At 37.5% G+C, this 13571-nt stretch overlaps 1 protein-coding gene across 1 annotated transcript in view; it reads right to left on the reverse strand.

Moving 5' to 3' along the window:
- Positions 1-13571, reverse strand: part of IQCG (IQ motif containing G) — a 50990-nt gene that overhangs the window by 16624 nt on the left and 20795 nt on the right. Inside the window, exon 6 of the mRNA XM_008570708.1 lies at positions 11155-11236. Within this exon, the coding sequence (XP_008568930.1) occupies positions 11155-11236 (82 nt within the window). The remainder of the gene's footprint in view (positions 1-11154; positions 11237-13571) is intronic.

Consider the following 13571-nt stretch of genomic DNA (forward strand, 5'->3'; position numbering starts at 1 on the left):
AAAAAACCCTACACTAAACAAAAATTTTTTTTTTTTTGAAAATCAACCCCCCTTTTTTTTTTTTTTTTTTTTTTTTTTTTGTCCTTTTTGAGACCGGCCGCACCGCGCTCAGCCAGTGAGCGCACCGGTCATCCCTATTTAGGATCCGAACCCGCGGCCGGAGCGCTGCCGCACTCCCAGCGCCACACCCTCCTGAGTGAGCCACGGGCTCGGCCCTGAATATCAACCACCTTTAAGCTAGGTGGAATTAGTTCTATTGGAAGAAGAAACAAAGCAGAAATTGGTCAAAATCACCCATAACAAAAAAGCAAACATAGCTTGAAGAATCATAGTTCCCTTAGATTAGTCAGAAAGGAATTCTTTGAGTTATTTTGTCTGGCTTCCTGATGTCACTCTATAGAATGATCCCAATGATCCCAACTGTGTAACAATTTTTCCAACTATATCAGAATCTGCCCAATGCATGGCACAACTTAGATACTCAATAAATGTTTATTAAATGAATTTTAAGAGGCATCTTTTCTGGCTCACTTTTTTTCTTCCCTTCTTTCTACACTTGCCTCCCTTCTCCCCTTCCTTCCTCACTTCTTTTCTTTCCTTCTCTTCCCTCTTTTCTATTTCCAAATTGTATGGCAGTCAGTGATAAAGTTGGAATCTCTAGGAAGACTTGAGTTAAAGTGAAATTGTAATGGTTTCACTTCTTCATCAACTGGAATCCTTTTACCTATTTAATCCGTTAGATTTTCTTCAAGGTCCAGCTTATGTATCAATTAAATACATAAAGCCTTTTCCAGAAAACCTCAGCCCACATTGATAATTGTAGTTTAGCTTCTCACAGAATCTAATACTGTTGGACAGATAGGTATTCATTAAATAGTGTCCATACAAAAATAAACTCAAGAACATGTTCTGGTCAGTTGTTTGGGTTTTTGTTGTTGTTGTTTTTTAACCAAATTGAATATTAAGTTTTTCAGAGTAACAATATGAGGATCAGAAATGCAGAGTTAAAACTCCAGGAGTTTCTGCTTACGGTAAACAGAAGATATTGCATTATTCAACTGTTTATCAGGTTGCAACATGGCCTGTGCCAAGCCAAAGGCATCTGTGATTAACTCCTGCTAAGGAGGAGGTGCAAGACACTTCATCAAGCACTAGAATACAGGCAGGACACTATAAGGGTCAAGTATAAAAATTTGTATTGCAAATCACTGAGCATCATTGGGAAAATCTCTCTCACTATTGCAATAAGATTTGGGCCGGCCTCGTGGCTTACTCGGGAGAGTGCGGTGCTGATAACGGCAAGGCCATGGGTTCGGATCCTATATAGGGATGGCCGGTTTGCTCACTGGCTGAGTGTGGTGCTGACTATTGCAATAAGATTTTAGGGTTTCAGGACATCCAGCTTTGTGACCTTTGGCTCCTTTTATAACCACTCAAAATAAGTGGGAGTGGAATCATACAAGGATCCTCATATGACCCCACTCCCACTTATTTTATGGCAAAGCTGAAGTAGGCAAAGAATTCTTCTTTATTGGCCAACCCTCTCCTTGAAGGCTCAGGCCTCTAGCTTACAGAATATATGTATTATAAGAAAAAAATACATCTATATAGATATATAGATATACATTTCCCACCCACCCAGTTTTCCAGGGAAATAACTCTTCCTTGGCTTTCTATTTTAATAATAGCTCCCCAACACTAATTACCTCAGTGGCAACTCCTGCATTGGAAAGGTTTATTGTACATGCTGGAGGCAGTATGATGAGGTGCAGGGTAAATGCTGAACATAGACCTATTCCCCCTCCGCGTGCATACCAGAGTCTCCCCCCAACCCCCCCGGGAACTACCCCTGGCCAAGGTAGTTACCCAAGGAAAGACAAGTCCCCTTTAAGACAAATGAAAGACTGGAGGACGCAGGGACCCTAAGTAAATGAATTAGCATGCTGGTGTTAAAGCACTCTGGCCAGGAGAGTAGCCAGTAGATTAATTTATCTACTCAGCCAGATCTCCTATGCACTTTGAGTTATGTGAGCTGGGTGAGGGTCTGTGCATAAGCATGCAAATGATTTACACCCCTACTTTGATCTGTTCATTATATATAACTATTGTATGTACCCTGTGGAGGTACGGATATCTAGCTGGCCAGCTGCCATCAGTGACTCCCATAAAATAAACCAATGTCTATACCTATTGATACCAGGTGAGTTTTTTGGAATAGGCAAACACTACACGAGTGCCCTTTCAGATTTGGGGCTCCTGCGATACAGAGGTAAAGAAAACTGATTTAAGAAACTCTAAGTCAGCAAAAAGCCATGGGTCTGGTGCAGACTAGATGTAGCACTAACAAGCAAAAAAGACTACAAACCCAGAATTTCAACATGGTCCCAAACCCTGACCTCCAGGGGACATGACAGATTTCTTACGTGATGATCCCCCACCTACGTGGCACCCATTGATGATGTTTGCTGAGACATGCATGGTTTATAAGGTCCTCCATAATCTGTTCCCACTCTAGCTTCATCTTATGCCACTGTCTTCCTTTCTCTCCAAACTTCAGCAGCTCTACTGGCCTTCTTTCAGTCCCTCAAATATCCCAAGTTCTGTCTCCCTAAATAAATCTTCAGAAGTTCTGCTTTCACTATTGCCAACAAGCTCCCACCAGAATTACCCTCACACAGTTATTAACTATAAACTCTGGACACAATACAAAAGGCAATTACATAATACATCAAAGCATTGGAGAGTGCACAAAATCAGGCATATTTTGGAACAGAGCAGACAGTTGTAAGAAGGGAACAGCATGGGGTGAGTTGCCCACTTGTATGCAGACCACAGTCAGCACTGAAGAGAGAGGGTGGGGTGCATGTGGAGCAGCTAAAACTCTGATTTGAAACTCTGTAGCCTAGGCTGGCCAGTTCAGTTGGTTAGAGCATGGTACTGATAATACCAGGGTCCAGGGTTCAATCCCTGTGGCCAGCCACAAAAAACAAACAAACAAAATAACTCTGTAGTCATTTTTGACTTAAGAACCAGAGAATAGATTTGGGGTCAATCACAGCCTCTGAAAAATAAGGGAATGTCTACACACAAAATCTGCACTTTAAAAAAAAGCAAAGGAGTAACCCTGAAAGGAAGGAAATAATCTTGAACCAGAGAAAGGAAACTCCAAATTTTGTGTATAAACTCTCTCCAAATGTCTGGCTGACTCCTGAACTCCATGGTATCAGGAGGAAGAATACAGGTAGCTCTGCTAAGCATGAAAGAACTGAACTGAGATTTGAGCTGCTACCTACTGCAGGTAAGAGACAGTTTTTAGTTTGAATTTAACCAAGTTAAGTGTCTGCTAAAACAAAAATGTCAATATGCTCAGGGAAACAGAACAGAATGCAGAGTTTCTACAACATAACATGCACATCTTCCAGAACATATTCAAAAATTCCACACTGAAGAAGAATGTGAACTATTCTGAAGAGAACAGATAATTAATAGAGATTGACCTTGAATAGCCCAAATGTTGGGATTAGCTGATAAGGATTTTCTAAAAAGCTCAATAAAGTAAAGGGAAAATATGCTCATAATAAATGAAAAGATAGGAAATCTCAGTAGAGAAATAGGAACTATAGCATTAAATGGAAATTCTAAAGCTAAAAAATACATTATCTAAAACAAACAAAAGTACTAGACAGGGTTAACAGCAGAGAGGAGGTGACAGAGGAAAAAGTCAGTGAATTTGAGGACAGATTAATAGAAATTATTCAATCTGATGAACAAAAAAGTGAAAACAAATTTTTAATGAACAAAGGGACTTGAAGGTCAATATCAAAAGGTCAAAACTAAAAGTAACTGGAGTTCCAGTAGAATAAGTGAGAGCAAATGCAACTAGAAAAATATTTGATATCAAGCAAAGTCCTACTGGAAATAAAGAAAAAAAATTGAAAAACTAATGGCTCACAGTCACAAAACACAAATACTGTATGATTCCACTTATAAGAAGTAGCTAGAATAGTAAAGTAGTAAAAGTAGAGACAGATGGTAGAATGGTGGTTGCCAGGAGTTGGCAGGAGAGGGGAATGGGGAGGTATTGCTTAATGGGTATAGAGTTTCCGTTTTTTGTTGTTGTTGTTGTTTTTTTTTTAAAGATGACCGGTAAGGGGATCTCAACCCTTGGCTTGGTGTTGTCAACACCACGCTCAGCTAGTGAGCCAACCGGCCATCCCTATATAGGATCCGAACCCGTGGCCTTGGTGTTATCAGCACCGTACTCTCCCGAGTGAGCCACGGGCCGGCCCTAGAGTTTCAGTTTTGCACAATGAAAAGAGTTCCAGAGATGGATGGTGGTGATGGTTGCACAACAATGTGAATGTACTTAATACAATTGAACAGTACACTTAAAAATGGTTAAGATGGTAAATTTTATGTTATGTGTATTTTACCACAATTTTAAAAAACTAGAAATTCCAAGTACAGTATCAGCTTAAATTTTCTTTAAAAATTGAAGGAAAAAAAAATAATGGCTGAAAATTTCCTGTTTTGTGAAAGACACAGATTTAAACATTCAGAAAGCTCAGTGAAACCCAAACAGAATAAACATGAAGAAAACCACACCTAAACACAGTATACTCACACTGCTGAAAAACAAAGACAAAAATAAAATTTCTTTTTTTTTTTTGACCAGTAAGGGGATTGCAACCCTCGGCATGGTGTTGTCTGCACCACACTCAGCCAGTGAGCGCACCGGCCATCCCTATATAGGATCTGAACCCCCAGCCTCGGCGCTACCAGCACTGCACTCTTCCAAGTGAGTCATGGGGCCAGCCCCAAAAATAAAATTTCAAAGCAAATACATTATATACAGGAGAACAATTATTTGAATAATTACTGTCTTCACAAAAGAACAATGGAGACCAAAGACAGTAGATATCTTTAAGCACTGAAAGAAATATCTGTCAACCCACACTTCTATACCCAGTGAAAATATCCTTCAAGAATGAAAGCAAAATAAAGACATTTCTAGGTAAAAGAAAATCAAGAGGACTCATCAGCAGCAAACTTGGAGTGCAAGAAATAGTTAAGAAATTTCTTCAGGTTGAAAGGAAACAATACCAGATGGAAACTTTTTGGGTAAATATAAGACTATTATTTGTCTCTTAATTTTTTAAAACATGTATAACTGTGTTTAAGGCAAAAAACATTTGTTTTTGTCATTTGGTGTTTGTAATGTACAATAAATGTAATGTATATGACAACCATAGGATAAAAAATCATGGCCAGGGGGAGGAGAAGAAATGGAATTAAATGGGTCAAGGTTTTTACATTTTATGTGAAATGACAAAATATTAATACTAAATAGATTATAAAAAGAAATCCCTAAAGCAATCATTTACTTAACAAACGTGAAGAGGTGTAGGTAAAAAGCCAATAGATTAATTAAAATAGAAACATTAAAAAATCAAATAAACCAAGTTAGGAAAAGAGGAAAACAAGGGAGAGAAACAGAAAATAAACAATCCAATAAAAGACATAAATCCTGCAACTGTATCAATAAATACACTAATGTTAATGGACTAAACACTCTAATTAAAAAGGAGAGGTTGTCAGAATGGATTGGGGAGGAAAAAAGCATGATCCAACTGTATCTTTTCTACAAGAGGTGTAATTTGAATATAAAGACAGTTTAAAAGTAAATGAGTTTACTTCTGCATTTGAAGAAAGAAAAAAAAGTGAGTAAAAAAAGATATACCATGCAAACAGTAGGCATAAGAAGGAGTGGCATATCAGATAAAACAGGCTTCAAGACAAAGAATATTACCATACATAAATAGGAACATTTTATTATGATGAAAGAGTCAATTTTTCAGGAAGACATAAATTCTTCAAACATGTTCCTTCTGCCTAAAACATTCTTCTCTTCTCCTGGCTAACTTGTAGATATGCTGTAAGTCTCAGCTTAAATACAAATTCCGTACTGTGATTTTCCCTGGCTCAATATCCTTAGTTAAAACTCCTTCCTCTAGGCATCCATAACACCCTGTACTTTATTCTAATATGCAAAACACATGTAATTACTTTTTTCTGACTCTTTGTGTGTATTTTTTAAACAGAACATATGTTTAAAAAATGCACAAAAATATGTGTATTTCTCACTTATCATAAAGTAAATGCCACATAATAACCTCCAAGAATAAGAAACAGAATTGAGAAATAGGCAGAGCTTTGTTGAATGAGACTGCAAAGGCACAGGCAACTAAAGCAAAAATACACAAATGGAACTACATCAAACTAAAAAGCTTCTACACAACATGGAATACTATCAATAAAATGAAGAGACAACCTACAGAATGGTAGAAAGTGTTTGCAAACTACACATCAGACAAGGGGCTGGTATCCAGAATATATAAGGAACTCATACAACTCGACAGCAAAAAATCAAATAATCCAATTTAAAAATGGGCAGAGGTATACATTTCTTAAAAGAAGACATACGAATGGCCAACAAGCACATGAAAAAAATGCTCAAAATCACTAATCATCAGAGAAATGCAAATTAAAACCACAATGAAGTATCATCTCACCCCAGTTAGAATAGCTATTATCAACAAGACAGAAAATAACAAATGCTGGCGAGGATTCTCCTACAGTGCTGGTGAGAATGTAAACTGGTACAGCCATTGTGGAAACAGCATGGAAGTTCCTCAGAGAACTAAAAATAGATCTACCTTATGATCCAGCTATCCCACTACTGGGTATATACCCAAAAGAAATGAAATCAATATATCGAAAAGACACCTGAACTCCCATGTTCTTCACAGCATTATTCACGATAGCCAAGATACGAATCAACCTAAATGACCATCAACAGATGAATGGATGAAAGCACTGTGACATATCTGCACAATGGATTACTATTCAGCTATAAAAGAGATGCCATCCTATCATTTGTAGCAACATGGATGGAACTGGAAACCATCATGTTAAGTGAAGTAAGTCAGGCACAGAAAGACAAATACCACATGGTCTCATTCCTATGTGGAATCTTAAAAAAAAAAAAAAAAGTGGTTCTTATAGAAGTAGAGCATAGAATAACGGTTACCAGAGGCCAGGAGAGGAGGAGGTTAGGAGGAAGAGCAGTGGTAGAGTAACAGGTACAAAACTATGCTATCTACCCTAAGCGAACCATTGTGCAGTATTTGCATGTACTGAAACAACACACTGTACCCCACAAAAATAAATATAAGTTTTTTAAAAAGCTCCTAAAAAACAGAAAAAGGAAACAGAATCAACATGGGCCCTCCCCTTTCGCAATCACTACCTTCTGCCTCTTCCCCCAAAGTACCTACTATCCTTAATTTTATGGTAATTTTCTTTGTAACTTATAACCTAAGCATTTATGCCTAAATGCTATAGTTTAGTTTTTTGAACTTTCCAGAAATGGAATTACATGTCTTTTTGTGTCTGGACTGTTCTGTTCCACATTATGTTTATAGTTCATTAATTTTAAGTGAAGTATAGTATTCCATTGTATAAATATACCATAACGTATAATAACCATTTTGGTCGTTCCATTTTTGTACATGATTCTTCATGCACATGCACACATACATTCTATTAGATACAACTGCTGGGTCATAAGTATGTCTACCTTTTTAACTTTGATAATGTCAAACTTTTCCACGGTGGTAGTACCAATATAAATGCTCACCATTAGTGCATTAGAGTTCTCATTATTCTGCATCATCATCCTTTAGTATTATAAATTAGCTATTCTAACGGGAACATAATTGTGTCCCCTTGTGATTTCAATTTGCTTTTCCCTGATGACAACTGAGGTTGAACACACTTTCATATATTTATTAGCCAGTTGGATATTCTCTTTTTGAAATGCCTGTTCACTCTCTTGCTCATTTTTCCATTAGGTGTCTGTCCCTTTCTCATTAATTTATAGGAGTTCTCTGTATATTCTGGATTCAAGCCCTTTGTTGGTTACGTGTTGTAAATATCTTCTCCCACACTGGGGCTTGCACTCTTAATGTCTTTTGATGAACACAAGTTTTTAATTTTAATGTAGTAAAATTTATCAGCATTTTCGTTTGTAATTTGTACTGTTTGTGGCCTGTTTAAGAAATCTTTCCCTACCCAAAGTCAAGATGATAGTCTCCTATATTATCTAGAAATTTTATGCTTTAGCCTTTCACATTTAGATCTATACTCATGTGAAATTGATTTTTGTGTATGTTGTGAGGTCAGAGTGAAATTTAATTTCTTTCCACATAGGTATCCAATTTCTTCAGCATTTATTAAAAACACATTCTGCGGGCCGGTCCGTGGCTCACTCGGGAGAGTGCAGTGCTGATAACACCAAGGCCACGGGTTTGGATCCCATATAGGGATGGCCGGTTAGCTCACTTGGGAGAGCGTGGTGCTGACAACACCAAGTCAAGGGTTAAGATCCCCTTACCGGTCATCTTTAAAAAAAAAAAAAAAACCACATTCTGCCACTGCACTGTGGTGCCATCCTTGTCACTAATCTGTGATGGCTGTCTTTATATTTTGTTCCATTGCTGTTTGTCAATCCTTGCACCAATTTACACTGTTTTAATTAGTGCAGCTTTATAATAATTCTAAAAATTCAAGAAAGCAAGTCCTTCCACCTGTTTCTTTTCTTTTCTTTCTTTTTGGTTTGTTTTTGCCGCTGGCTGGTACAGAGATCCGAACCTTGTTTCTTTTCAATACTGTCTTGACTATTTTAAGCCCTAGGCATTTCTATATAAATTTTTAAATCAGTTTGTCAAGTTTCTCAAAAATAAGTGAATAAATGAAATAAAATCCAAGCAATATTCTGATTGAGATTGAATCTATAGATCAATTTTAGAAAAGTTGATATCTTTATATTGAGTCTTCTGATCCATAAACATAGTATATCCCTCCACTTATTTAAGTATTATTTAATTTTTCAATACTGTTTAATAGTTTTTTGCAAAGATGTCCTATACATTTTATTGTTGTTTTTGCTGCTGTTGCATTCAGTGATAGGTATTTGATATTTTTGATGTTATTGTAATAACTTTTTTTCAATTTCCTTTTCTAAATCTGTTGCTGATGTATGAAAAAGATAAGTAGATTTTTATATATGGACATTGGTTCTCTCTTTTCTTCCCATCAGTTTCATGAAAATGCTGCTCCATTGGTATCTTGCTTTGTATGCTGATGTTTAGAAGTCTGACAGCAACCTGATTTTTATTTTTGGTGGCTGGTCGGTATGAGGATCCAAACCTCTGACCTTGGTGTTATAAGGCTGAGCTCTAATCAACTGAGCTAACTGACCAGCCTTTTTATTATGTTGTGACTTTTTCATTTTGCATGGGAACCCAGTAGGAAGCTTCCTATCTGAGGTAATTGCCCCTTCACATCCAAGGAACCACCCACACTTTCTCACACAAACCTGCCCTCTTAATAGCTGGCATCATTTTCTGAACTACAGGTCTCTGGTATCCATGTACTTCCTAACTATCATCTTTTTTTCCAGTTTTGACTTGAGCACTGGTTTTTAGTAACTCTAGGGATTTAACTTGACTTCATCTTGATAGTTCTTATTTGTTCCAAGGCTTGCCTTGGATCTTCTAGTCCTGGTTTCTTGATGATCAGAATATTTGAATGATATTATGCTTTAGTTTTACTTTGGCTGAATGTAATAACTGAGAATGTAGTCCAAGAGGATGAGTTTCACAACCAAGTGTTTGCTGCTGTCTGGAAAACTCTATTATAAACAAGTGTTTAAGGAAAGAGAACAAAGGGGGATCATGATGATAGCTGGGTAGGGAGTTAACTGGCAGAGTTCCAGGTCTGAAGTTTCATTGATAGTGTCCAGTTTGGAGGGCTTAAAAGGATATCGATATAAATATCTTCTATTTTATTTTTTATTTATTTATTTATTTTAAAAAGATGACCGGTAAGGGGATTTTAACCCTTGACTTGGTGTTGTCAGCACCACGCTCAGCCAGTGAGCCAACCGGCCATCCCTATATGGGATCCGAACCCGTGGCCTTGGTGTTATCAGCACCACACTCTCCCTAGTGAGCCACGGGCCGGCTCCAAATATCTTCTATTGTAAAAGTCAGGGAACTAAAGAGGAATGTTAAATTATGGGAGAGGTTTTCAGGGGAAAAAAACTTAGGAAGTTACTTAAACAGTCTATTCACTAGAGAGAAAACCTAAGCACAAACTTGTTTTTGTGAAGCTTCCCAGAGAAGGAAAATAGTTTTAAATATATATAAGCTATAAGCAGAAGGTTAACAGGAATGATGATGTCAAGACCAATACCAGAGGTACTTTGTAACTGGCAAATACAAAATAAGAAAGGAATTATAAAATTCATCCATTAAAAGGTGAGAGGTTCAGATCCCCGTACCGGCCAGCTGCCAGAAAAAAAAAGGGCTAGTAATAGTAACCCTTCAAAAATAATTCTTCAAAATGTATTTTTAAAATATGAAGATTTCCTGCTCTGAAGCATAAACTTGTCCAAATAGCTAGTCAATGAAAAGCTGATATTAGACCATACTTCATAACTTCCTAGACTGCTAATAGAAAAGTTGTTAGTTATCTAATAGAGCTAGTTTCTAACTTAGTTTGTAGCCGAAACTTTGTTTTGCAAGTCAGTTGCTTAAAACATGGGATGCATTTTTGCATAGAAATAAATTTGATATGAGGCGAGGTCATAATGACCAAAGCTCATCAAATCTACTTTGTACTTGAAATATAATACAAATGACATCATTAAAACTAACCATCATGTATAAGAAGGTTTGCAACATGCTTAATGTCCTATCTAGGAATATACTTTCCCATCTGGGAGGTTAGAATACAGGAGACTGCCTGAGACAACGTCTCCTGGAGGGAAGGAGTGAGTGGTGTAGTTGGGGTGGGATGTGAGGGTAAAAACAAACTAAGAGCTAGAGAGGGTTGGAGTCTCCCAGTTCCAGTTCTCCCTATTCCAGACACACTTATACATTCCCTGGCCAGCTTGTTAGTTACTATCTTTATATCTTCAATAGTAAAGGCACCCCAGGAGAAACAGTCTTTCATACATAACTTTCCTTTGCTTGAGAAAGATGGCTATTTTAGCTGAGTCACTTTTGTAGATCTCAAGGTAATTCTTACCTGTACTTCAAATTGCCGTTCTTTTTTGACATTAATTAGCTGTTTTTGAAGAGATTTTATCTGTTTTCTTCCTTTTTCCTCCCTAGAAGAAATAAAAATGATGTGTGCTTAGAGCAGTGCTTCTCAAACCTTAGTGTTCATAAGGATCACCTGGACATTAAAAACCACATTCCTGGTCTCTACCCACAGAGATTCTGAGTCTGCAGGTCTGGGATAGGGCCCCGGCATTTGCATCTCTAACTAGTTCCCAGGTGATGCTAATTGTCCATAATATCTAAGAAGACAGTGATTTGTTTTAGTGAATTGGAGGAAGACTTTCTGGCTCATCAGTATTGCATCTAAAATAGCTGCTGCTAAACATAAAAAAAGGAAAGAAAAAAATAATAAATAATAAATAAATAAATAAAATTGCTGCTTAGAAAAAACCAAGAGGACGAGGAACAAAGAGGAAAAAAAGAATCCTTTCTATTCTGAGCACTTTAATTACATATTCTTACCTCACAATAAACTTTTGAGGTAATCTATCATTATCCTTATTTTATAATGAGAAAAATGTGGCTTAGAGGGCTAAGGGAATTTGGTGTGGTGGACATGAGAATGTACCTCACAGACCTTCAACTACAGGAAGCATAAGTGAACAGGGTCATAGCTTCAGCTCTGAAATCCTTCGCTGTGTGTGCTCTGAGGCCACACTTCCCACAGACTGTTCCAGCCAGTGATTGATTGTGGCAGAGACCCTACGGCAGGCCTTTTCTGGGAAAACCAGGACTTCTCTGATGGTTGACTTTGGCTCAGAAACATCCTGATGACCTTGTTGAACCACCCTCAGACTGCACAGCACCCTCTTCCACCCAACCTTCCCTCGCCTTTACTTATGGTCAGTCTTGCATCTGAAGGCTCCCTCCCCATTTTCTCTCACAGAGGTGTTTCCCTTAATTAAATCCCTGCATGAATAATCCCATCTTGGCATGTATTTCTCAGGAGACTTGGACTAATACACTTGCCATGGTCACATAAACAAAAAATAGCAGAACAGTGTTTAAACTCTGTACTGTCTGAGAACTTAACTATTTTACATTACTGTCTCTCAGTTTGCTCTGAGAAACAGAATTCTGCTTCTCTCCATCAGTCGCATTATGTAGGCTTAAAACAAAATAACAAAATAACACAAGAATAAACAAAACAACCAAAAAAACTTATCACTATAGGTAAGAATTTTTACTCAGGGATTTTTACAAGCATGTACTAGAATCTTGCAATTGTCATTGCCAAAACAAACTATAGATTATGTACTTCCCATTTATAGATCACAAGAAACAGATAAGAAAGATGCAGAATACTTTACTATTAAATTCAGCATCCCAAGGACAAATTCATTTAAATAAATTGAAACATTTATATGAGATTACAAAAGTAAATGCCCATTTTAGAAAATCTAGAAAATGCAAAAAAGTATGAAGAAAAATAAAAATCACCCATAATCCCACTATCTAGAGTCAACTGTGGTGCTGGCCAGTTAGTTCAGTTGGTTAGAGTGTGTTGCTAACCACCTGACGTCCCTGTACTGGCCAACCACCAAAAGAAAAAGAGTTAACTATGGTTAATTTATTATATTTCCTTCTGGTCAATACACACTATAATTTTTCTCTTACAAAACTGGAGTTGGGCCGAGCCTGTGGCGCACTCGGGAGAGTGCGGCGCTGGGAGCGCAACGACGCTCCCGCCGCGGGTTCGGATCCTATATAGGGATGACCGGTGCGCTCTCAGCGCTCACTGGCTGAGCGCACTGCGGCCAGTCTCAAAAAGGACAAAAAACAAAACAAAACAAAACAAAAAAAACCTGGAGTTATATATAATTTTTATCCTAATTTTTTCCCTTAACATAATTATGTGTACTTTCTCTTTTCATTTAGCAGTTGAATACATGCATTTATTTCTGTCTTTTCTTGAAACAATATTGAAATAATAGGAAAGAATAATAAACAAAGGCAGCTCAGTTGGTTAGAGCACAGCCTTATAACACCAAGGTCATGGGTTCAGATCCCCATACTGGCCAGCTGCCAAGAAAAACCAAGTGCAGAACAAAAAACCCTATAAAGACAAAGAGACTGGGAAAAGAAACAATGCAAATAAGAGAAGTCAACAGAAAAGAGAAAAATGAAATCTAAATGTACACAGAATGAGAAACCAAGAAGAAAACTGAATCAAGCTGCAGACCCCAGAAAAGCACATGGAGGCACCAGGCACCTTTGAGGTCAGAAGTATGATGTAAGGCTAAATGAAAGTGGATTGGTTGAAAGTCTGGCAAAGGAGCAATATGACCTTTTGATTCCCTTCCCCGGCCCTTGGGGTCACTGTCTCACAGATAATGGGTTTTTGTTAGTTTTTGCTTTGTTTCCTGGAAAGGTTGAATTAGG

The sequence above is a fragment of the Galeopterus variegatus genome, unplaced genomic scaffold (assembly GCF_000696425.1).
Source record: "Galeopterus variegatus unplaced genomic scaffold, G_variegatus-3.0.2 Scaffold624, whole genome shotgun sequence".
Taxonomy (NCBI): Eukaryota; Metazoa; Chordata; class Mammalia; order Dermoptera; family Cynocephalidae; genus Galeopterus; species Galeopterus variegatus.